The 22,963-nt window shown below is 49.4% G+C and overlaps 1 protein-coding gene across 1 annotated transcript; it reads right to left on the bottom strand.

Moving 5' to 3' along the window:
* Positions 1 to 7,420: 7,420 nt before the first annotated feature.
* ZC3HC1 (zinc finger C3HC-type containing 1) lies at positions 7,421 to 22,193 on the bottom strand. Its single transcript, XM_061552019.1, has 10 exons — positions 22,064 to 22,193; positions 20,754 to 20,829; positions 19,577 to 19,741; positions 17,851 to 17,934; positions 16,836 to 16,951; positions 12,897 to 13,855; positions 10,610 to 10,814; positions 10,322 to 10,441; positions 9,038 to 9,217; positions 7,421 to 8,390 (listed from the first exon to the last, which is right to left on the bottom strand). Exons 6-10 carry the CDS (start codon positions 13,835 to 13,837, stop codon positions 8,322 to 8,324), a joined length of 1,515 nt encoding a protein of 504 aa, XP_061408003.1. The 5' UTR covers positions 13,838 to 13,855; positions 16,836 to 16,951; positions 17,851 to 17,934; positions 19,577 to 19,741; positions 20,754 to 20,829; positions 22,064 to 22,193; the 3' UTR covers positions 7,421 to 8,321.
* Between the last annotated feature and the right edge of the window lie 770 nt (positions 22,194 to 22,963).

Here is a 22,963-nt window from a genome sequence, read left to right as displayed (position 1 = left end):
GATGATTCTAATGACGTTACGGTTGCTCACCCTATCAGCCGAAAGGTGTCTCTTCACCGCCTCTTGCTATCTCCTTGCCCGGAGGAACCCCTAACCACCCCCCCCCCCTGAGCACCCACGCATAAAGGGGGGGGGGGGCATTGGGATGCGTGGGTGGAGGTGAATGTCTGATGTCTCCACGCGGACAGGAAGAGGAAGCCGTGACTCAGGCACTCACAGGTGCGTGCCGCCATCCACACCTGAGCTGATGAATTACTGATGAGAGGCGCGTGTCGAGGATGAGATGGGTGGAGGAGACGGAGAGGGGGGGGGGGCGACGATGATGATGACGACGAGAGGATGGGAAAGAGAGGGGGTAGAGCGATGGAGACGGGACGATGGTTTTGGGGAAAGATGCGGGTGCCAGCTGTTATACGCGAGCCTTTGTGTGAGTGTGTATGTGTTAGTGTGTGTGAGTGTGTGTGACAGCAGAGGTCTCACTCCGAATCAGTTGGGCGGCATTATCTTTTCATCGGCTGCCCAATGCTGTGTTTAACCAGACTGGATTGTGTGAGAAGCTCACAAATCCTTGAAAGATCTGGACACATTCCCATCAGTGAGCTCCTCCGAAAGGCAAGGCTCCGTTGACTGGGTCATGTAGCCCGCATGCCCAGCCACCGCATGCCCAAACAGCTTTTGTTTGGCCCGCCATCCGCCACTTAGTGGCGGATGGCGGTTGTTGTGTGTGAGAGGGAGCGTGTGAGAGTGAGTGTGTGTGAGTGTGAGGCTTGCGGAGCCCCAATGCGGTTTCAGGAAAGGGCGGTCCTGCACAGATTCCATATTTTATGTCTGTCTGCTACAGCAGAGGTGTAGGGAATTCCAACAAGACCTACATGTCTGCTTTATTGATCTGGTCAAGGCCTATGATACCATCAGTAGGCCTGGGCTCTGGGTTGTTCTTCGTGCTTTCAGAGTCCCTGACCCTCTGCTCACGATCATTAAGGACCTTCATGATGCTGAGCAGGCCCGGGTAAAACTACGTGGCCGGGAGTCAGAGCCATTTCCTGTACACCTTGGGGTGCGACAGGGATGTCCTCTGGCTCCAACATTATTTAACATCTATTTCGACCACGTAGTTCGTGAAGCCTTCAGTAGCTGTACCGGAGGAATTTCCGTCTGGTACAGATACAATGGGAGGCTGATCGATGCCCGGGTTGCGGTCAAGGGATGGCTCCCTATTGGTCAACCACGTTATGTATGCTGACGACCTGGTAATTGCGGCTCACTCAGAGGAGGAGTTGGAGGCGCTGCTGCTGAAACTGGAGTGTGACACTAAGAGGTGGGGCCTTACCATCAGCCCCACCAAAACGAAGCACCTGCCTGGGTATTTTGTACCATCGAGCACTCCACCCCTACAACTCCCAATCGGTGATGGGGCAGTTGTGGAGAGAGTGGAGAGTTTTCCATACCTGGGCAGTGTGCTTATGACCGGCTCCGGTTTAACAGCAGAGGTCTCACTCCGAATCAGTCGAGCGGCATTATCTTTTCATCGGTTGCGTAACGCTGTGTGGAAGCTACCTGATCTGTCGCTCCGCACGAAGCTTCGGGTCTTCCCGGCCACAGTCATTCTCTCCCTTCTCTACGCTTGCGAAACGTGGACCCCCCTAAATGGAATATCTCCGCCGGTTAGACATATTTAGGCTGGCCTGCCTTCGATCAATCGTGGGATTAACCAGGCTGGATTATGTGAGGAGCTCACAAATCCTCGAAAGATCTAGACAAAGTCCCATCGGTGAGCTCCTCCGGCAGGCAAGGCTGCGTTGGCTGGGCCATGTAGCCCGCATGCCCAAACAGCTTTTGTTCGGCCAGATCGAAGGGGCTAAGCGGGCGCGGCGAAACGTGGACCACACCACTGACCACACCACCCCCACCTGTCTTACACGCACCGTTTGATGCACACACACACAGACACGCGTGTACTCGCACACGCATACAATAACACGGGCGCGCTTGTACATGCACAAAGATCTCCCGCATCGCCCTAACACACTGTTCGTGAAAGTCCTGTCGGTGAGAACCTATGAAGGTGGGCCCGGCACACAAGGGGGTCGGTGGCCAGCACCACGCCCGGCCGCCTTTGTCTCCCCAGTGGCGATGTTTTTACATACTGCACCAGGTACTCATTTGAGTCTGAGTCGACCCAGGGGAGGTCCAGGACAGGTTCAGATCATCGTCACTGGTGTTGGCCGTGAGCGGAAATCGAACTGGGGTCGCGGGGTTCGTGGTGCAGCGCGCTAACCGCTACGCTACCGCTCCCCTCTACACGCACACACGCGGAACACACTCGGATTCACACGCACGTCATGCCGGAGTTGCCAGATGGGAGTTGCCCCACCCATGAGGGTGAAGGAGGGGGAGGAGGGGATCTCGGAGTGGGAGAGTAGCTTGCGGAATTATGGGGTTAAACTGTGCATGCGTCTGGCTCCATCATCGCCCAAGCATAATGACGAAGGAGGGAGGAGGAGGGAGACGGAGGAGGGGTGAAGCATAGAGGTCTATTCTTATTTCGTCTGATTGGTATTTCGTATGGGAGAGGAGTCAATCCGCTGGCTGTCTGTGTTCACGTGGGGCTGACTGCGTGAGCGAGTGGGCGGCTTCAGGAGTAACACCTGCAACGCTGCTGCCGGCGAATGATCGCAGCGGGCAGTGCACGTTACGATGTGCTCCACGGTTTGCGATATTGGCTCGCATGGAGATTCGCGGACTTGCCTATAAAGCCATAGAGACCAGGGGTCAGCAACGGAAATAACAATAAGAGCCATTTTTTGTTCGAATTCAGCGACTATTAACTCAATGTTTGAAGGGCCGCAATGCACGTTAATACGAGACGGGCCTTCACAACAAGACGTCAAGAAGCAGTCGTTAAAGAGCCGCAAGTTTCCCTGTCGCACTAAGGCGAAAAGACCGGGAGGGTGGTGGTGACCTCGAGGTGAGCCCCGTGCGAGGTCGCTTTATCGATGCACAATAACATCAAAGACCCGGGTACACGGGGTGTGGATGGACAGGAAGGGCTGTAATATACACGTTGTGTGTGTGTGTGTGTGTCTCTGTATGTAGTGTTTGTTTATGTAGTGCGCCTTGTGTGTACGCGCGTACGGTAATGTGCGTTCACAGCTGATCCAATCCAGTGCTTGCATACAAACACAAATAACACCACCGCTCAAGTTACACGGCGTGGGTTAGTTATGCTTGTTCGCCCAGGAAAGTCTCACTGAGTGTCATGACTCAGTGAGTCTCAGTAGGGGGTGATGACCTGCTATGTATATTCCAATTTAGTAATTTGCGATGTTATTTTATCACTTGTAGCCAATATGGACCATGACGCCGGAACACAACGATCTAACTCTTGGAAATTACGTCACTGGATATTTAACGTCCGCTCTGAGGCAGACGGCGGATAGTATGTTAGTGTTGACACGCATCCGTTAGTATTATTGATCGGGGGCGGCCCGCTGGATTCGAACCGCGAAGCTCTGCAAACAAGCGGCGAAGGCGCTACCGCTACGGCCGCCTCACCGCCCCACGTCACCGGTGGCTGTGAACAGAGGCCGCTGGACGTGTGAGCGAGTGGTGGGTGAGTGGGAGCAGTGGGTGCTGGGCGAGCAGAGTGAAGAGCGACTGCGAAGAGAAGTGGAGTGAGTGTACGGCATCAGCTTCGTCACCGATGACTGCACAAACAAACAAAAAAAACAACTCTTGTATAATATCGATTGTTGGGTCAATTTTTTAAAATAAAATTTCTGGTGATAACAAAAATATATTTGACATAACCAGGTGGGCGACGAGTGAGCGGGGTGTATCCGCTTTGGTGAGTGAGTAGACCAGGGGTGGGGAACCTTTCTTCTGCCAAGGGCCATTTGGATATGTATAGGATAATTCGCGGGCCATACTAAATTATCAACTTAAAAATTTGCCTGTTATATTTGGTCAAACATTTAATTAACTCGCCCCCTAATGTGATGGCTGGAACTGCTTCTCTTTGTCGAGGCGTGTGATGTTAGCTGGTATTGATGATGTTGCTACTCGCAACTGCTTTTCCAGGTTTGCTCCTAGATTGATTGAATTTCGAGTCCCGCCTGCGGTTGCCTTGGCAGACCAAATGATTTCTTGGGGCCTTATACGGCCCGCGGGCCGGACGTTCCCCACCCCTGCAGTACACTATAAGTGCTCGGTGTGTATCCGCCGAGTGCTGGTTGAGTATCGCGTGAGTGCTGGGCGACTGAGTGGCAAGTATCGTCTGTGGTGGGCATCGGTGCCGGGTGAGTACCGGTGCCGGGTGAGTATCAGGTGAGTGCTGGCTAGGTGAGTGTAGGGAGCGAGTGTCGGGTTTTCGTCCCCCCCCCCTCCCCCACCCCACGCGGGGGATCGGTGGGGGGAGGGGGGGGGCGAGTCAACTCAGCGGTCGTGTCGAGTTGCGCCTCATTACGCATTGAAGCGCACCCGCGTTTTGAGTCGCGCCAGCTTGGGAGCACGGGCACCGGCTCACGTCTCTCATCTCTCACCCCCCCCCCACCACCCCGCCTCTCATCCCCTTGCCTCTCACCCCCCCCCACCACCACCACCACTCTGCCTCCATCCTCGTCGCTCGCCCCCAGGCCCGGCCGAACGGGTTGCGACACAAACGTGACACCGGCACGGTGCAAGAGAGTGACTCACTCGCGTCCAGCCCGGCTCGGCTATCTTCCTCTCTCTACTCGCTCGTCTACTCCGTGACGCTGGTGTCAGAAAACACGGGCGGCATAATACATAGGCGAGCTAGAGGCATAACTCACCATCCTCATCAGCGGTCATGATTTATCCACTGCTGACTGAAGGCCTGCCCCAAAACAGTGACGGTCGCGCGATGCAGCGATCCATTTGGCAGCGCATCACACCGATACGGGCCTCTTAGTTCTTATCTAATGATCTACCCACTGCTGGATGAAGGCCTTCCTCCAAGCCGTTAACCATCACGGTGCCGCGATGCAAACATCTAACCCAGAACTCGCAAATCTCATTGCTCCATCTCCGCAAGTCATCCCACTTGGTGCCTGATTATCTGCATCACGCATTCCATTGTGTTCGTCGTTCAGTCTTGTTCGTTTTACCCAAAATGTTCATGGACATAAAATGTGCACACGCGGTACACAATCGATTCTCAAGGCGCACGATTGGATGAAAGTGTCGTGAGCGAAAGCATCCATCGTTATCAATGACGTGATGAACTACGAGGTGTGGTACGAATCATTCCCGGAATTTATCTGCCAGCGATTGTAATCTTTGTGGCCCTCGAAAGGAAAATTCGAGTGGGCAACGATCCTCATCAGATGACAAAGTGAAGACACGTGTCCTGAATTGGCAGTTGTGCCTGAATGACTCATATAGAGTCTGTATGTCCCTCTTCTCCGAGTCCTCCGGTTTTTCCCTCCACATTTAGAAAGATGCGTTGAGATTATTTAGATAATTTGATTGCCGTAAATTTCCACATGATAAACTACTTCGTTGGGCTATCATTTGTGGCCAGGTCGCTTCTGAAAAAGATAATAGCTCAGTGGGCTATACCTGGAAAAATAAAAGTGATTTGCTTCCCTTTCTTATGCTTTGCACTCCGATCGTGTTTTGTACTGTTTATTGTCGTAGCTTTCTGACCGCCCCGAACTGGGCATCTGTGAAAAAGAGCTTTATAGCTCATCGGATTCCTCCTCCAGTATATTCTGATTCCTGGAAGTGGTGCGAGTGTGGGTGGCTGTGAGCGTGGTGGTTCGTATGGTCACCGACTGTCGAGGTGGTTGTTTATTGTGAGCGTGGCAGCTGCGTTCCGAGCGTGTGATGGCTGTCTTTATAAGTGGCGAATATTTGAACAGGTCTTGGTGTTTCCCCAAAATCGACTCGGCCTTACATACCTACCTGGTGCTGTGCGGGAAGGGGTGACAAATGTGCCCGGGCATGGTGCGCTGAGAACCCGGTGACCCGAATTCGATTCCCGCTCACGGTCAACACCAGTGACGATTATCTGAACCGGTCCTGGGCCTCCCCTAGGTCGACTCAGACTCAAATAAGTACCGAGTGCGGTGTGCAAACATCGCCACTCGGGAGACAAAGGCGGTCGGGCGTGGTGCTGGCCACCCACCCCCTCGTGTGCCGTGCCGACCTTTCATAGGTGCTCGCTAACACCACTTGCCCGAACAGTCGAAGGCTATACGGGGGATCTTTGTCTTCGGTCTGTGCGAGTGGGCGGCTGTGTTCGTGTGAAGTGCCGACTTGAACCACCCTCGCATTATATAATAGTCGGGTGTTTGCCAGCGCCATGGAAACGCCGGCTTTAGTCGACCGCGCCGCAGACACCCCGACAGTTTAAAAAAGCCGAGCAGTTTCAGTTCCGATCTCTGGCTTACACGCCAGCCCTTAAGACCCTCACGATCAGCGTGGACACACGCAGCTAGTTGTCCGCACAACCAGCACTTAAAGCTGTCCGCACAACCAACGTGGACACAACACAGACAGCTGTCCGCACAACCAGCATTTAAGTTGTCCGCACACCCAGCGTGGACACACAGACAGCTGTCCGCACACCCAGCACTTAAAAGCTTTCCGCCCGCTGCTCCTTCACCGAATCGTTACGTGCCAATCACAGGTGTGAAGAATCATCACCCCCTCCCGCCCCGGGAGATCGGATCAATTGTCCAGATTTAAGGATCAATGTTTTTTTTTTATATCGTGGTGAAAGGTTGTGCGCCGAGAAAAAGTGGCAAGGGTCATGTGAACTCATCACACAACGTATCCGAAGCTGAAGACATAGGTCTTACACAGATGCAAGGGAGAGCAATCCATGCATCGTTGCGCCTCTCATGCTGATTAATTACGTCGGCATGTATACTGTGGCGGCTACATTCAAACCCCGATCACATTGCCCTGTTAACCAATTAAAGGGCGAGACCAGGAAAATATTACCTCCCCCAACCAACAAGTCAAGCAGGGCCTGCTGATGAACTGAGAGATTATGCTAAATCTATTCATATAAATGAACACAAACTTTGTATATTACATGATTTATGTGTAGCCAACTCCACCCTGAATCCCTCCCCTATTCCCACCCCGTGAAAACAGACGCTGCTCCATGCAGCAGCGTGTAAGGCCCTTATGTAGCCTCTTCCTCCCTATCCTCATCTTTCCTAACCATTTGGTCCAGTTCTTCCATTCCTTTAACTCTTATTTTCCATTCTTTCTCTTCTCTCCCATTCTTTCCATTCTCTCTTCCTTCTCCCGTTACCTGTTCTACTTCCATACAATATACCCTTGACTCCACTCCCCGTCCCGTGGTGCACTATGGGTAAACAGTTGCTCGCGACAGACTAAGCAGTCTATGGCTTAAAGAGGCACCAGCTTGAAAAAATCCCACTGCCACAGTTCACGATTTATTTTGCCTTTCAAATCAATCGACAACTGCCAACGGTTACACTTGTGCCAAATTATAGGCGACGCGCACACACACACACGCGCGCACGCGTGCTGCAGAAAAAACAACACACATTGTAAAAAAAAAAGTCGATGTGAGATCATTTGAAAATAAATCCGCAAATTCAGATTGCAAATATCAATGAGCTTTGCGGGAAATGTACTGAACCATGACGCCTCTACTACATCGCCACCGCAGGGGCCGAGCCGAGGACAGGTGCACACATTCACCTGGGACCTTTCTTCCTCGCGTAGCGGTTATTTACAGCCCGAGGCCACAATTCCACCCACACATCCGACACCCCCACCGACACGAGGGAGTGGGTGCTCTCTGTGTGTGTTGCAGTGTGTATGTGTGTTGCGGGGACCGGTAGAGGTTAGCGTCACTTATGGTACGAACCCGGCGACCCTAGGTTGAGTCCTGGCCATCGCTAACATCGGGGGTGAAAAGCTGCACCGGTCCCAGGAATCCCCGAGGGCGGCTCGTGCCTTAAATGAGTAGGTGGTACAGTGTGTAAACATCGGCACGTGGAAGACAGAGGCGGCTGGGCGTAATTTCGACAATACCACTTCTCCCGTGTCCAGTGCTGACCTTCACTAGATGCTCGCAAACAGTAATTGCCCCCAACATTCTGTTATCTACGTGTATGTGTGCGATCGTTGGTTCGACACCAGACACAACGAGGTGATGTGAGCGGTACTCTTCTCGGTCAAACAACCGGCTGCCCTTTTGTCTCAATGTCTGCCTTTGTGTGTGTGTACGTGTGGTGCTCTCGGCACCACACCTCTAATGTGCCACGCCGTTGCCAACAGTCTACACAGTGAGTGCGCGAAAAGGAGCAGGATGGTTATCCCGAGCCGGACACCTGCCAGGACATGATGGAGCGGTGGACCTTCTTCCACACGTCTGTGGGTTCCTGCCCAGGATGAGAAAATACAATGAAACCATTAAGCAATCCATCGATTCCGTAATACCCCCGTGGGTTGATGCCAAAGTCTAGTAACAGGACAGAATGCGTTTTTGGTTTAATGTGCCCTGGATGTGACGTTAAGCTTCATCCAGCGTCACCTAAACCACACTGCTCACAGGCTCCTCGACCTTCCTAATCTAGCTATGGGTCAAGAGCCCTCGTATGGAATACGGTGTTATGAGGTTAAGAGGGGAGGGTGGAAACAGATGGGATGGAGGGGGAGCTTTGGGCCATGGACTTACCCATGAGCTGAGACAAACAGATTCAGTTGCGTAGATGTGGGAGCATAGCACGTGAGAGCACAGTACAGTACAATGGAATTTGTTGCACTGCCCGCCGCTAAGCACGGCAGCCACCTGTGACAACATGCTTGCGCAAGGTGGTCGCCCATCTAAGCACTGTCCAGGCACAATCTTGCTGAGTTTCTGAGTTTGTATGGGATCGTGCAAATTCCTGGTGATTTGGACACAGAGACCCAGTTAAACCTTGCTGATTATAATGAAATGTACAGATGCTACCATAACGGTGAACCCTGATGACATGCTGCGGACATGGAAAGAGGCTCCTCATTAGGAACTACACGCAGTCCTCACCAGAGTGCTCACGGTCCCTTCTCCCACAATCATCGGCATCATTGTATTCAGGGCTGCCCTCCATCCTGGCGCCTTGTCTTGTGATGCCTTGTCTTGTGGGCCGGGAACCGTCACGGGACAAACCCACGGGCACCAATGGCGGTGTTCCGAAATGGGGTGAAAGGTTATGTTGTCCGCATCCTGCAGGAGAGACAAGGAGTTGCGTCCAATAAATACAGAAGCAAAATCAAAAACATCGGTCTATAGCTCTCTCCGATGGCCGTTTCGGGCTGCAGCATGTTCTCCATCGTGATGTCTGAAGTTTCGCAGCAGTTCCCGAAGAAACTCACAGCACGTGGAGCAAAACGTCAGAATATCACTTGCCGAACAGCATGTGGCACAACCTCGCAACGCGTCAGCAGAGCTAGACAGCACAACCGCAAAATCAACTCGGTCGTAAAAAAAAGTAATTTACAAAATGTGCAATAAAACCATAACAGGTGTGCCCAGTGCAGGTTAAGTGAATGTATAAAGGTCTTCCTTTACATCATGGAATATTTAAAGCGCTTGTACCCACAAGATCCGTGGGGATGTTACATATCAATTAATAGGCTTCACATCGACCTATACCATGGAACAGTTTATTTCCATTAATGTCCGTGTGGTCACAACTAAACATTTGGGACATTTAGGCTGAAATGCTACAAGTCACTGCAATATTTAGCACGACTCACAACGCAAACCAGACAGGTTGAACGATTCAGACCTCACCAATTCACTCCAGTCACTCGATCACCTGGTGGCCAGTCGTCTCATCACACTGCCATCGCTACTACCACTGTTACTGTTCCTATGAACTTCACTCACCGATTTCCTCCACCCGTGCTGGGGCCTCGGTGTAGCAGGCTGTTCGTCTCATCCACAAAGTGTTCAACCACCACAACGTAGGTCATAACAGCACACTCAACCCACTCGCTCACTACACTGCAGGTCAAAATATTTATCATTCGAATTCTTTCCTCACACTAATCTATTTAGGATTTCACTCCCTTTGTCACTTTTCCCAGGTTCTTACAACCCTGTTCAATTCAAGACCAATATTAACTATTTATCTATTAGACCTTCTAAAATGCTGGACATTGCTGGATGCTTGGCATTTTGGGCCATTGGGCCTGTGCTCAAGAACCATGACAGATAATCAAATAAAAAAAGCAAAACCTTTAAGACCTGACACTTGCGTGGAAACAATAAGTTCATGGATGCATAACGTGAAATCCGTTTAGCGCAGTGGACAAGAGTACAAACCGTGCGGCCGCGCTTGGCTGGGGTGGCGCAGTCATCGCGACGGCCGCCATGGCCCCCGCTCGCATCCTCCACGATCGGCCTCTTGGTTCCCACGGCGACTCGCGGCCCGGGGGACACCTGCTGCGCAAACGAACAGCAGCGGCAGCAGCAATACCAGCAGCACACGCACACAAACCAAACAACGTGTCAACGCCAAAACAAAAATCCCTTCACTCGTGGCAATGTTTTTGTTTAACCGGGGAGGTAAGAAAAATATCGTTTGAAATTAAGGTTTGTGCTGTCCTGCACCTGCTTAGGTGGAGAGACGAGGTTTTGCTGCGACGCCGGAGAAATGGCGGCGATGGAGGCCGGGGAAGGCCTGCCGCACGGCGTCACATTGCCGACGGTCATGGTGTCGCAACTCTGTTCAGAATCTGCATCCTGCGTTTTGAAGTTCCACAGACCGATGCGGCGACAGCAGATCGTGCAGCTGACGATGGATTTAACGTTCGGGCTGGGTCCACAAGGCACAAGAAAACACATTCAAAAACAGCCCTATTAGACGGCGCTGCAAAGATCTGCCCACTGTTGCTTAACCAACGTTTGAAAAAAATACAACTTTGAAAATGTGTCAATGAGAGAGGTGGCGGGTGGCTCAGAGATTGTAGTGCTGATCTGGCACTGCCAAGAACCTGGGTTCATGTGCAGACTTCAGCAGCCTCTGCCTAAACTGGGTTCCCCAAGTGTAGCGAGGTAATTGCTCTCAGCCGAGACACCACTCGCACAGCGAACAAGACTCGCATCGGCTGGGTTGTAATCAAACCGGGTTAACAAGTGTAGTGAATTGTGGTCGGAACCTAAACACCAATGTCAGCACAGAAAACCCCATGACATTTAATTTGGTTCTGTAGTTACTATGGATACATTCCAGCTTTGAGAAATGAAAATGTCGATTTAACCATTTAACCATAGCACTCAACATTTCCTTCCCAATATTTTATTGTGTTATCTATTAATAGATCACACTGCATATTGTGAAACGTCTCTATGCTAACCATCGTACACATTACTGTATACCGTTTTGACATATCTACGGCAACGCTCATTAGAACGTTCACCTCACTAACCCTAATGCCAGGAACAAATTATCAAGAGGGGACTATCTCCCAGCTGGGGATTATGGACAAATAGTTGAAGGATAAAAAAGGGCTGATACTGGAAACACATTTAGTACAAGTCCCATTTACAAAAAAAACTCACATTCGTGAATAACAATGCATTTAAATATCAAAAATGTAAGTGATGTTTCAGGCAACGGCCATCTTCACAGGATGGGCCACTGCATGAAACGTCGTCTATGATATATATTTTTTCATTAAAGGCCACAGTGTGATTGACGAAAGCGTTTTAGGGTTTCATTTAAATGCGATTGTGCACCGCCGACAATCGCAGGAGCACCACCAACTAAATATTCATCACTCACTCCCTGGAGTTGTTCAAATTCAATGAGTGGGCTCCCTCTGGTGGACGAAGCCTGCAAGTCGCGGCCTTGACTAAGCATCGGCATTGCACGAGTGGCAGATCAAGGAACGCGGGGCTTGGGCAAGACACATCGCAAGTCGTCCAGACGGCTTAGGGTCGAGACTAACGACGGAGTGGCAGCCATAGGAGAGAACACGGTCAGAGATGGAGCGATGAACTCACCTCGTGAAACTAGTGGACATCTGCAAAAAAGAGCTTTATAGAGCAGTGGATTCCTCTAGTCAAGGTTTCAGATTCTTAAAGGTGGAATGCTGTATCGTAGAACTGAGAGATACCGATGGCTTGTGGAGGCCTTCATCCAGGAGAAAATTGATCATGTCTGATGATAATTCTAAATTTTTTATGGAAGCCCAGAAATAAAAGTACATTTTCAAGATTTGGGTACTACACTCGTGCAGAAGGAGCGAGTCATGAATGTACGCGACTTCGACCTGACCTTGTCCGAGGGCTGTCAAATTCACGTGTCTGACTCAAGCTTATTCAAACACGGCAGCAGAGTGACGCACTTTGACTAATTAATTTTGCGGTTTCTTTTTTTTTATTATAATCTTTTGGCTTTATCCCAATTTTACCCCGATGGCACTTTCGGTGTCATGTCACCGAGATCTCTCGCACAGCAGTGTGACACTTCGTGTTGGAGAACGGCCCACAGAAGTAGATATCCCTGAGCTACCTCTGAGATCACTTCAAGTGAGCTTTGATCCACACACTGAGGGGCAGCATTTTCCTGTATGCTTCTACTAAACTCAAGAGTAATGTTCGTCACACGATAGTCACGCAGATAGTTTGATCCCCAGCACTGTAATTGATCCATATTAAGTGCAAAACCAAAAGTAATATATGATAGGTTTTTTTGTGCAGTAATTTGTGAGCGGGCTGAGATCAACAACTTGCTACACTTGAGAACCCATTTTAACCACGGCGTGGTCAGAAACCGGATTCCAACCCAGGATCTCAGCGGTGCCATCCGAATCGCCAAATTTCCGAGCCACCTCCTCGTAGGCATCTTGCCCATTTACAATTTTGCTACGTGCCGCCTCACATCGCAACCCACCTGGCGTCCCAGCCGCAGAGCGCAAGCACACAGGCAGCCACCGCCCCGGGCTCAATGTCAACCGTCACTCCATCGTCCACCTTTGCCCCATCATCCACTTTCGCCCCAGGGTCCACCGTCGCCCCAGTGTCCACCGTCGCCTCAGTGTCCACCGTCGCCCCGCCGTCCACCGTCGCCCCAGGGGCCACCGTCGCCACGCCGTCCACCTTCGCACCGCCGTCCACCGTCGCCTCGCCGTCCACATTCGCTCCAGGGTCCACCGTCGCCCCATCATCCACCTTCGCCCCGCCGTCCACCTTCGCCCCAGGGTCCACCTTCGCCACGTTGTCCACCATCGCCCCGTCGTCCACCTTCGCCCCAATGTCCACCTTCGCCCCAATGTCCACCTTCGCCCCAGGGTCCACCGTCGCCACGTCGTCCACCATCGCCCCGTCGTCCACCTTCGCCCCGTCGTCCACCTTCGCCCCAATATCCACCTTCACCCCATCATCCACCTTCTCTCCAACTTCACTGCTCGCTCCAGGTGCCGCCTCTTTCTGGACACCCGCGGCCTCCCCCTCCCCCTCTACGTCCTTGCCTTTGACCTCTGAGTCAGCGTCGACGTTTGAGGGCGTTCCCTCCCCTTTGCCGCTCCTCCCATTAGTTTCCCCTTCACCGCCCTCCGTTTCACTCGTAGCCTCTTTGGCGTCATCCTTCCCGCTGGCGCCTGCGTCGTGGCCGCCCGTTCCATTTGTTCCTCTGCCGCCACTGACCTTTCCTTCGCCATTGTCCATCGCGCTCGTTGCTCCTTCAATTTCTTCCTCTCCTTTGGTCGCTCCTTCAAGGTTGTCGTTTTTTCCATTGCTTCCTTCTCTTCCGCAGACGTTCTTTCCGTCATTCTCTGCGTCACCGCCGTGCTCTGTTCTCTTGGCGGCAGCCAATGCTTGCAGCAGCAATTTCATCGTGTCTTCTGAAATCCCCTGGTGACACACAAGCGCGTAAGCAAAGGCCGTTGCGTGCACCAAACTAAACAAGCCATAATCAAGACAGACACTCACAGATATATAATAAAGCCCGCAACAAATCGCTCACGTCTTGAAGAGAGCCGCGCGATTCGATTCAGTAATATATTTTTTAAATATTGCTGTTTAATTACGAACAACAAAATACGTATCAACATTAACAGACTCTGACACGCATAACTCGATGAGCGACTCGTAAGCACAAAAATAAACTTGAAGCTATAAATAGATTAATCATATATGTGATACGAAGGAGCATTTGCCCGAAATGTCGCCGATTATATTATTTTCATTTTAAGGCCACACACGTACGGTGTTATCGACTAATGCGCCGAGTCAGAATGCAAACAAAAAACATACTCTGATAATATATGCATTGTCTTTGAAACTGATTGGTCCACACCAGAGACAGCTTTCTTTCGAGCCTAGCCTCAAACAGTGTTCGACCAGAGGATGTTAGACCAGAGGACGCCTTTTGGCATCCTCTGGTCTAACACCGTTTGAGACGAGGCTCGAAAGAAAGCTGTCTCTGGTGTGGACCAATCAGTTTAAAAAACAATGCATATATTATCAGAGTATGTTTTTGCGTGCATTCTGACCACAAATATTGTGGTTAATGCAGACGTTTCCTTGTAAAAGGTTTCGGTTAACATCTTAACACCTGTTTTGTTGCCAAAAAAAAGGGGAAAACTTATTCTCATATTTTGGTACTGGCAAAGGGGGTCCCATGATGCGCTGAGTGTTTTGTTCTTCGTGTACCACTGCCAATGCAGTATCATCAAATAAATCGTTAAACCCTTACAAATATCCCAATCTAAAATAATTATATCTAGTAATAATTGACTCATTTAATTTAATCAGGAATGCCACACTGAGTCGTAGGACTCAGGAGGGTCCTGCATTGGGTTTTATTTTGAAATGTTTTTCAACCAATTTATTATGAATTCATGAGTTTTTGATTATACGTGGAAGGAGGAAACCGGAGCACGCGAAAAAAAACTCACACCTTATCCCCGAACAGATGGAAACAGATGGTGATTAGCCCACTTATTGTACTGCCTTCTCATGGCGAGCCAGGGTATGGCAACCTCGATGCCCATAGAAAGGGGGTATCACGAACAATTATGCGAACCACCAACCCTCGCCTTCACAGTGCTGATAACAGCAACGCATTGCCACCACCGCCCAGCTATATACGTAAAATGAAGCGGTGGTGGTTAGGCCTCGGCAAGGTAAGGTAAAAACAACGAGCCTACCTTTACCCTTACCCCATACAAATTGCCCAATTACAGGGTAATTACTGGGGTACTACTACACATGAACAAGGTTTATAACAGGTAAATGCTAGGTAGAGCGCTTTATTCATCTATATATATAAAAGAGAAATTTGTGAATATCTGTGTCTGTTGTAAATGTTTAGCATACTTCCCAACATGCAACAAACTTGAAATTTGGCATGTAGGCAGCTTCCAGACTGTACACAATGCAAAAAGTATTAAAAAAATAGACTTTTGTATTTTGGGGGGGGGACGCAATAATGCATATAATATTGTTCACGGCAAGTGAGTGGTAACGTCACATCTGTGATGTCGCCCGCATGCGGCAGCGTTCCGCAGTGTGACGTCACGCAACCCCCCCACCCTCCGCGTAGGCCGTGTATTAATCAAAGACAAGAATACAAGTCCCGGGTGAAGCCGGGTTGTAAAGCTAGTATAGAATACTCTCGATGATTCCAATTTTAAATGGAGGCCACAGGCTGCGCCACGGAGTTTTTAGCGAGCGGTAAACAAGGTATTTACCGGGTAATACTTCGCGCTACCTTTACACTACCCTTTACCCTACCCTTTACCCTACCCTTTACCCTACCCTTTACCCTACCCTTTACCTTACCCCTTGGCATGTCGACACCTTTACCCTTTTACCCGGTAAAAAGGGTAAATGACCTCACCTTGCCGAGGCCTAGTGGTGATGGTGCAACAGTTCATATCCTACGCTCTGAACCTGGCTCCCTGAATTCGATTCACAGTCACCGGTATAAGACGAGCGTTGAGTGACATCTGAACTGGTCCTCAGCGCCCCCACCAATGCACATTGATCAACCTGGTAAAATATGGTTACACAACCCCCATGACTGACACAGCATGGGGAAGAGCCTCATCCAGCAGTGGATTACCAAAAGGGCTGCGTATGTACATCAGGAGTGTTCGTTAACGATGGCTGAACAGGACTTTCAGATACCTTTTGTAAGCCGCACATTAACACACAATTCAGTCACTTTTGTCATGCAAGAGGCCCTTGTAATTACAGGAGTGACTAAATGTGCTGAATAAGGAACACAGACTTGCCAGGTCAAGAACATTCCACTCGAGTACCCAATTAGTGCAGCTAAGATGATTGCAGTGACCGTTTTTGGGTCGTTTTGAAGTGGTAGGCCTTTCATGTGACCACGGTACGTACGAGATAAAATTGTCGCCCACCACTGATGATGTACACGATCAATCAAAAAATGCCTCAACAATGACACCGGCCACAGTGGTATCATGGTTAGCAACTTGGACTTTCAATCCAAAGGTCGCCGGTTCGAATTCGTCTTCGGGTGCAGCAGTTCAAACTATTGTGCAAGTTTGTTAAAACCCCCACGCCTCTGTCTACCCAGCGGCATAAATGGGTAATGCCACAATTAGATTAGTTGATTGGCAGGTCGTGTGTGGTGGGATAGAGTGTGGATACGCCCACCTCAACCAAATACATCTGGTCAACTTGGAAGAGTAGACCAAATACTATGTAAAAATTTGCTCTTGTGGAGCTGCTTTCATCAGCAGTAACATAAACAAGCAAACTCAGGGCTGCACTTTAACCTTTTACCATTTTCCCAAGTTAATATGACCTGGCGTACGACCCCGGTGTGGGCGAGCGGGTGCAACCGTTTGATACTGACCACGTCATGCAAGACAGCAGGGCTGAGCGAAGGCAGCGCACGCAACTGCTGGAAACGCGAGCAGAATGAGGAGAGCAGCTGGGCAGGGTCATGCAGCGGCAGCAAGAAGAGCCAGTCTGAGGAACGAGCGAGCGCACACACACACAAGCGTCACACACACACGTCACACACACGCATACTCAAAGAGACGATTATCCCAATACCTCTTTTTCACTGTACAACCCAAAACGTGCCAGGCAGGTGCCAAGCCAGCCTGGCGCGGCTTGGGATGCAAGTTTTTTTTCCACTGCAGATACCGTGCCGCTGACGTTACACAAGCGTAAATGATGAAGTGACACCATGTTCTCAGTGTACTCGCTGTCGTCCCATGCAATAAACGAGTTGCTATACCTTCCTGTGGCCCTTCTTGGCACCCAGTCAGATTCAGATGTCTTGTGATGGCCAGAATATCAGGGTTTCGTTGTGGCTCGGCACGGCAAATAGCCAATGGAAAATTATATTCTTTGGTTCTTTCAGTAAAGTCACGGAGATTGATAAAATAATAAAACTAAAAACCACGACTTTTCGATCGCAACACAAGTGGTCGTCATCAAGAAAAGGGGGTTATAGCCTCCAAAAGCAAATTGTTTATAAAGGTTTAAAATGGGCGTATCGGAAGTGTCAGCAGCATGGGCGGGGCAGCGAATGTTAATGTAAGTGATGGTCAACGGCGGCACTGGTGGTGGGTTTCCACCAATTAAAGGGCTGTCAGATAAAAATTTGCGAGCGCGCGGAGGTGGCTATGTTAATGTGAGAGATTAGCATGTTGATGTAAGATCGCAGAGCCGCCGCCACGTCGAGGTCGGCGCGCGGAGGTGGCTGAAGGTGGCTGAATATGAATTCCTTCAGTCACGAGAGTTTTAAGTCAAAATGGAAAATTAGCCGTACTGGGAGGGTCCCGTGCTGCCTCGGCTCGGATGTTGCCCCAGTGGAAGAGGCTGTAGAAGTACCCTGATGTGTGAAGCAGGAAGCTTACCAGGACAGGGGTCCTCGGGCCAAGTGCAGTATTTGGCATGTGACGTCTTCAGAGATTCTGTTACTTCCTTGACTTTTTCATCGTCTGGGGACACAGTGAATAAAATCAGCAGCCATCGCACGTGCAAGGTTACTCACGATGAACACAAGAGAGCAAATCCACGAAGATATTCATGCCGATGGCTTATTTCCAGGAGGGTATGTCCGAGTTTGCGATCTGGAAATGATTTCTGCACCCGTCACACCACATCCAGTATATATCTCTGCAGATGAACCTCCAATTAGCACGGTTCGACCATGAAGTTAAGAAAGAAGTTCCCGACACATACATACCAGTTTCTATTGCAGTCGACCAGTGGCTCAGAAAACATTCAGTGACAAATTAGGCCCTGTTAACTCCACTGGTTTTTGTTCTAATTTCTATTTCCTTCATTGCTTTACTTGAAGTTATTTGTTTTGCTTTTGTCATTTGAATGAGCCAGTTCACAATTGGAAATGAGGATATCCTGTCTATAACTCCGGTTCTGTGTTTTGTCTCTCTCTCAAATTTATCAATCTTTGGAAGAACGTAATCAACCAGGTAGGGTGTTGGCTGTTATGTTAGCCGACTATCTGTGTTGTATTACATTATATTTCTACGTTTACTAGGTTGGTTATCGCTTCCATTTGTACCTGATGATGATTGCTTGTGTTGCAATCGAAACGTCGTATGCTATTACTCAATTTATTATGTTCTCTTTCTACGTGACTTTACCGAAATAAACGAAGAGTGATATCCTGATGTTGAGTTCTCACCTATTGAAAGGAAAATAAACAAAAAATGTTGGTAAATGATTGAAGCGAATGTGCTTTGGTTTTCGGAGCTTGCCAAATCAGAGGATCACATTATTATTATCTGGATGAATGCGAATGAATAATTGCAAATTCCCAAATGGTATGCCTTAGAGAGTGAGATGAAACCAAAACATGATAGAAATATAATCTTAAAGTTAGTTAGAGGAATTCCATGCAGAGATCGAAACATTCGTTCACGTTAACTAATGGCCCACGGAATCGGATATCACATAGCTTCTTCTGAGATCACTTCAAGTCCTAGACAGTGGGGGGAACAGCACTTTCCCACACAATGCTACATTTATACCTAACACGTGCGCAAATGACCACACGAAACTGCGGGCTGGCAAAGAGTGAATATGTGGCGGAGGGATTTTCAGTGGTACAGTGCGGTATTACCTTGCAAAAAGTTAGTTTTCACCGCATGGGTTTCTCGTGGAAATCGCGCAACCGTTTTTTGCGCAATAAAAATACATATGCAATACAAAACACTTCTAAGGAGATTTGTTCCCTAATTAATCGGCAACAAATATGCGATGCGAAATGCATAATGCGTCAATTTGTAGCGGAGAGTTCTTGTATTCTAAGTCGCACAACAAGCATGCATCCAAATTAAGTCCAAAAAACAATGTAATCTGGCATTATTTGTGTGTAGTAATAGGTGACCAGGCTGAGAACATCAACTCACGAAAACCACATTCGAACCCAGGACCTCGGAGTCTCAGCTCAGGGCTCAATCTCTGATCCACCCGACCACCTCCAATCTGATCACCTTGCTGCATCGACAAGTTCCTCAATTCCACTTTTTCTGCACGTGCACACACTGACCAACCGAACAGCTGATCGGCAAACCACCAGAACAGACCGACCGACCGACAGGCACCATCACTCACAACGCGCAGTTTCCCAGATGGGAGGCAGAACGATGCACTGGGCGGTGCGGCAGCTGCAGCAGCACAGGACGTCGCGGGCCACACACTCCCATCCCAACGCGGCGCAGCACAGCGGGGAGAGGCAGCTAGGCTTCGCAGGCCCACGCAGACGGGTGCAGAACCCCGGTAAGGGCCAGGGGCTCATCGTCAAGTGCACAACGATTAAACCAAGACAAACACAAATCAGACAGCGGTTCTCTACCCGCCGGCAAGTCCATCTCCCACTCCAAAGAGACTCAACAAGCGTTTTATAGCAGGGGTGCAGGCCGTGGCATGGATATTGTACACGGGGGAACATCATTGCCACATGAATACGCAACTTGAAACAAATGCTTTGTTGAGCACTGTTGATGTGATATTTTAGTAATGTGGCCTTCGTAATGTTAGTGGCGTTTTTGGCTGTAGAAGGTGGGGGCACAGGGACCAGTGGTCTTGATTGGGAGGGGCAGGCATACCAAGAGGTTAAACATCACTGGTGTAAGAAATATTACTGGTTCGGGACACATTATAGCTGTTATATATTACTTCCGACTACTTTAATATCGATGAACAGACATGTCTGAAACATATTCACCTATTTGATTTCATAAAATGTACAGCCGTGTGTCAATCCACTGTGGGATGAAGGGCTCCCCCTCACCATCATGGTTGTAGTGATTGTTTAACCATACTTCACCATGTCGGTCAGTGAAAGTTGAAGGGGAGACCTAGGACCAGTCCAGATTACACTTCTCACTGATTTTAACCATGGCCGGGACTCAAACTCAGACGGCTCGGTTCATTGTGCAGAACACAAACAATTGTACTACCACCGTTGCGCCCCCTTATAATGTATGTGTGCTACTAAATAGAATGATTTCAGATTAGAAAAGTTGGGGTTTAATAATACATTTCTTTTTAGGTGATAGCGAAGTGCATGAACAACCGTGACACTTGCTCCACCATCCTGTGAATTCAGGCAAATGCAGTATGTAATACACCGTGAGAAAATGTTTTGTTTATCAATTAAGTGATTAATTGTTGCAAACGAATAATTTAGATTGCAAAACCGCACTGCCAGACAGTGAATGACGTTGACCCTCATTAACAAAAGTCTTATACGATAACCCTCCGCAAGCACTGATGCCCACAAGGATATAGTGAAGGTCTCGACGCGTTTCAGGAAGCGCTCTCGGTTCCGAGACAGCATTACTCTGGTTTCTGGGCTCTTTTGTCTGCACAGACACACAAAGACACACACGTACAACACCACCGTCCGCCAAAAAGCGGCAGTGACATCACCACTTATTGGCGCTTGTGCCAGGCAAGGTGCACATGTCCATACAGAAACCAACACAATACAAACTTTACGGAATATAATGGCCACATATGACTGGTGATGTTAGCGAGTGCTTAAACCCAGTGTAATTAGAACAATCGCTTTCCCAAGCATGTGTTCCTTAAGGGGAATAATACAAGTTTAGATTTGGCTAAGGGATAGGGTTAGGCCTGGAGTCGGGATAACAAAATATGAGCCATTTTTTTCGAATTCGTTACAAAACTCAATGCAGTATTTCAAGCTCCACAATTCATGAGTATATATTGCACTGTGTAACAAAACAAAATATGTTCCTGGGTAGTAAGTGTTATTTCCTAATTGCTTATGCCTCAAAAGTACAAAAAAATGGCTATTATTCCCCACAAACTTTGCTTTTGTGATCAGGACAGTGATATTTTGCAATGTACCTATTTTCAACGAGAAAACGTGTGCATTTGTGTCTTTCGTTCACATAAAATCCTGGTCACAAAAGCAAAGTTTGTGGGGAAAAATAGCCATTTTCTATACTTTGTAGGCATAAGCAATTAAAAACAATAACACTTAGTACCCAGGTAACACAAATTGTGTGACACATTGATTATTACATCACGAAGCAGTTCGTAAAGAGCCGCAGCTCGCCGTACCCTGGGTTATGCCAAAGTTTGGGCCAAACTTTTTGTTACATTTCGTCAAGGACCAAGTTTCTGAACCATGCCACGGCTAACACCAAGCTGTCGCTCGCCTCTTTAATCATTTAGATTCCGGTCCGATTTCAATCCACAACTCCGATTAGCGAGGTTGGCTACGTACGGTGCGAAAGAAGTTCAGCATACTGTAACATAGTATTTGTTCCATTCTATTTCGTCAGTGTCCACGTGTCCGACGTTAATGTATTACACTCCACTACTTTATACAATAAAACTTGCCAGCTTCGCGCTTGCCCACAAGACCAACCGCAACCAAACCCCCACCCCCGTGTCGCGCACGGGCCTGCCCGGTCACCCTCGCCCCCTAGCCGGTAGGAGAAACTATCCGAGGTCGGTGTTGATCGGCTAGGCCTTTCCCGCGCACTTCACGCGTGAGGGGAAATCGCGAAGACGACGAAGACGACGAGATCGGCGAGGCGGGTGAACGCGTTCCCTCGAACTCACCCGACATCGGGAGACCTCTCCGGCGATATGAATGTGGAGAGGAGCTGGCGGATCTTTTCCGGCGTAGCGCTTTCGGGCATGGACGGAGTTTGCGAGGCGTCCATAGTGGACACGGCGAAGGGAGATGGGAAAACCCGACGCGGATTTCCACATATATAGAGCATGGACTCGCGCTCTCGGTATCTCAAGTGGAATATGAGGCATGGATTCCGACTCTCGGTATCTCGAGTGGAACATGGAGCATGGACTCGTATCTCGAGTGGAACATGGAGCATGTACTCCGACTCTCGGTATCTCGAGTGGAACATGGAGCATGGACTCAGACTCTCGGTATCGAGTGGAACACCAGGCATGGACTGCCACTCTCGGTATCTCGAGTGGATCATGGAGCATGGACTCACACTCTCGGTATCTCGAGTGGAACATGGAGCATGTACTCCGACTCTCGGTATCTCGAGTGGAACATGGAGCATGGACTCAGACTCTCGGTATCGAGTGGAACACCAGGCATGGACTGCCACTCTCGGTATCTCGAGTGGATCATGGAGCATGGACTCACACTCTCGGTATCGAGTGGAATACAAGGCATGGTCTCACACTCTCGGTATCTCGAGTGGAACATGCGGCATGGACTCAGACTCTCGGTATCGAGTGGAACATGCGGCATGGACTGCCACTCTCGGTATCTTGAGTGGATCATGGAGCATGGACTCACACTCTCGGTATCGAGTGGAATACAAGGCATGGTCTCACACTCTCGGTATCGAGTTAAACATGGAGCATGGACTCACACTGCTGTTGCAAATAAATTGAAACTTGAGTCACTACCTATGAGATCTTCACTCAAAACTGCTCTAGAGGAGTTGTACACCCCTAGCTGCCAGTGCTATTCAGTGACCT

This window comes from Lethenteron reissneri, chromosome 15, assembly GCF_015708825.2.
Source record: "Lethenteron reissneri isolate LAM-NWPU_2019-01 chromosome 15, ASM1570882v1, whole genome shotgun sequence".
NCBI classification, from domain to species: Eukaryota; Metazoa; Chordata; class Hyperoartia; order Petromyzontiformes; family Petromyzontidae; genus Lethenteron; species Lethenteron reissneri.
The sequence above is the reverse complement of the archived record's forward strand: the minus strand, read 5'-3'. Positions and strand labels throughout refer to the sequence as shown.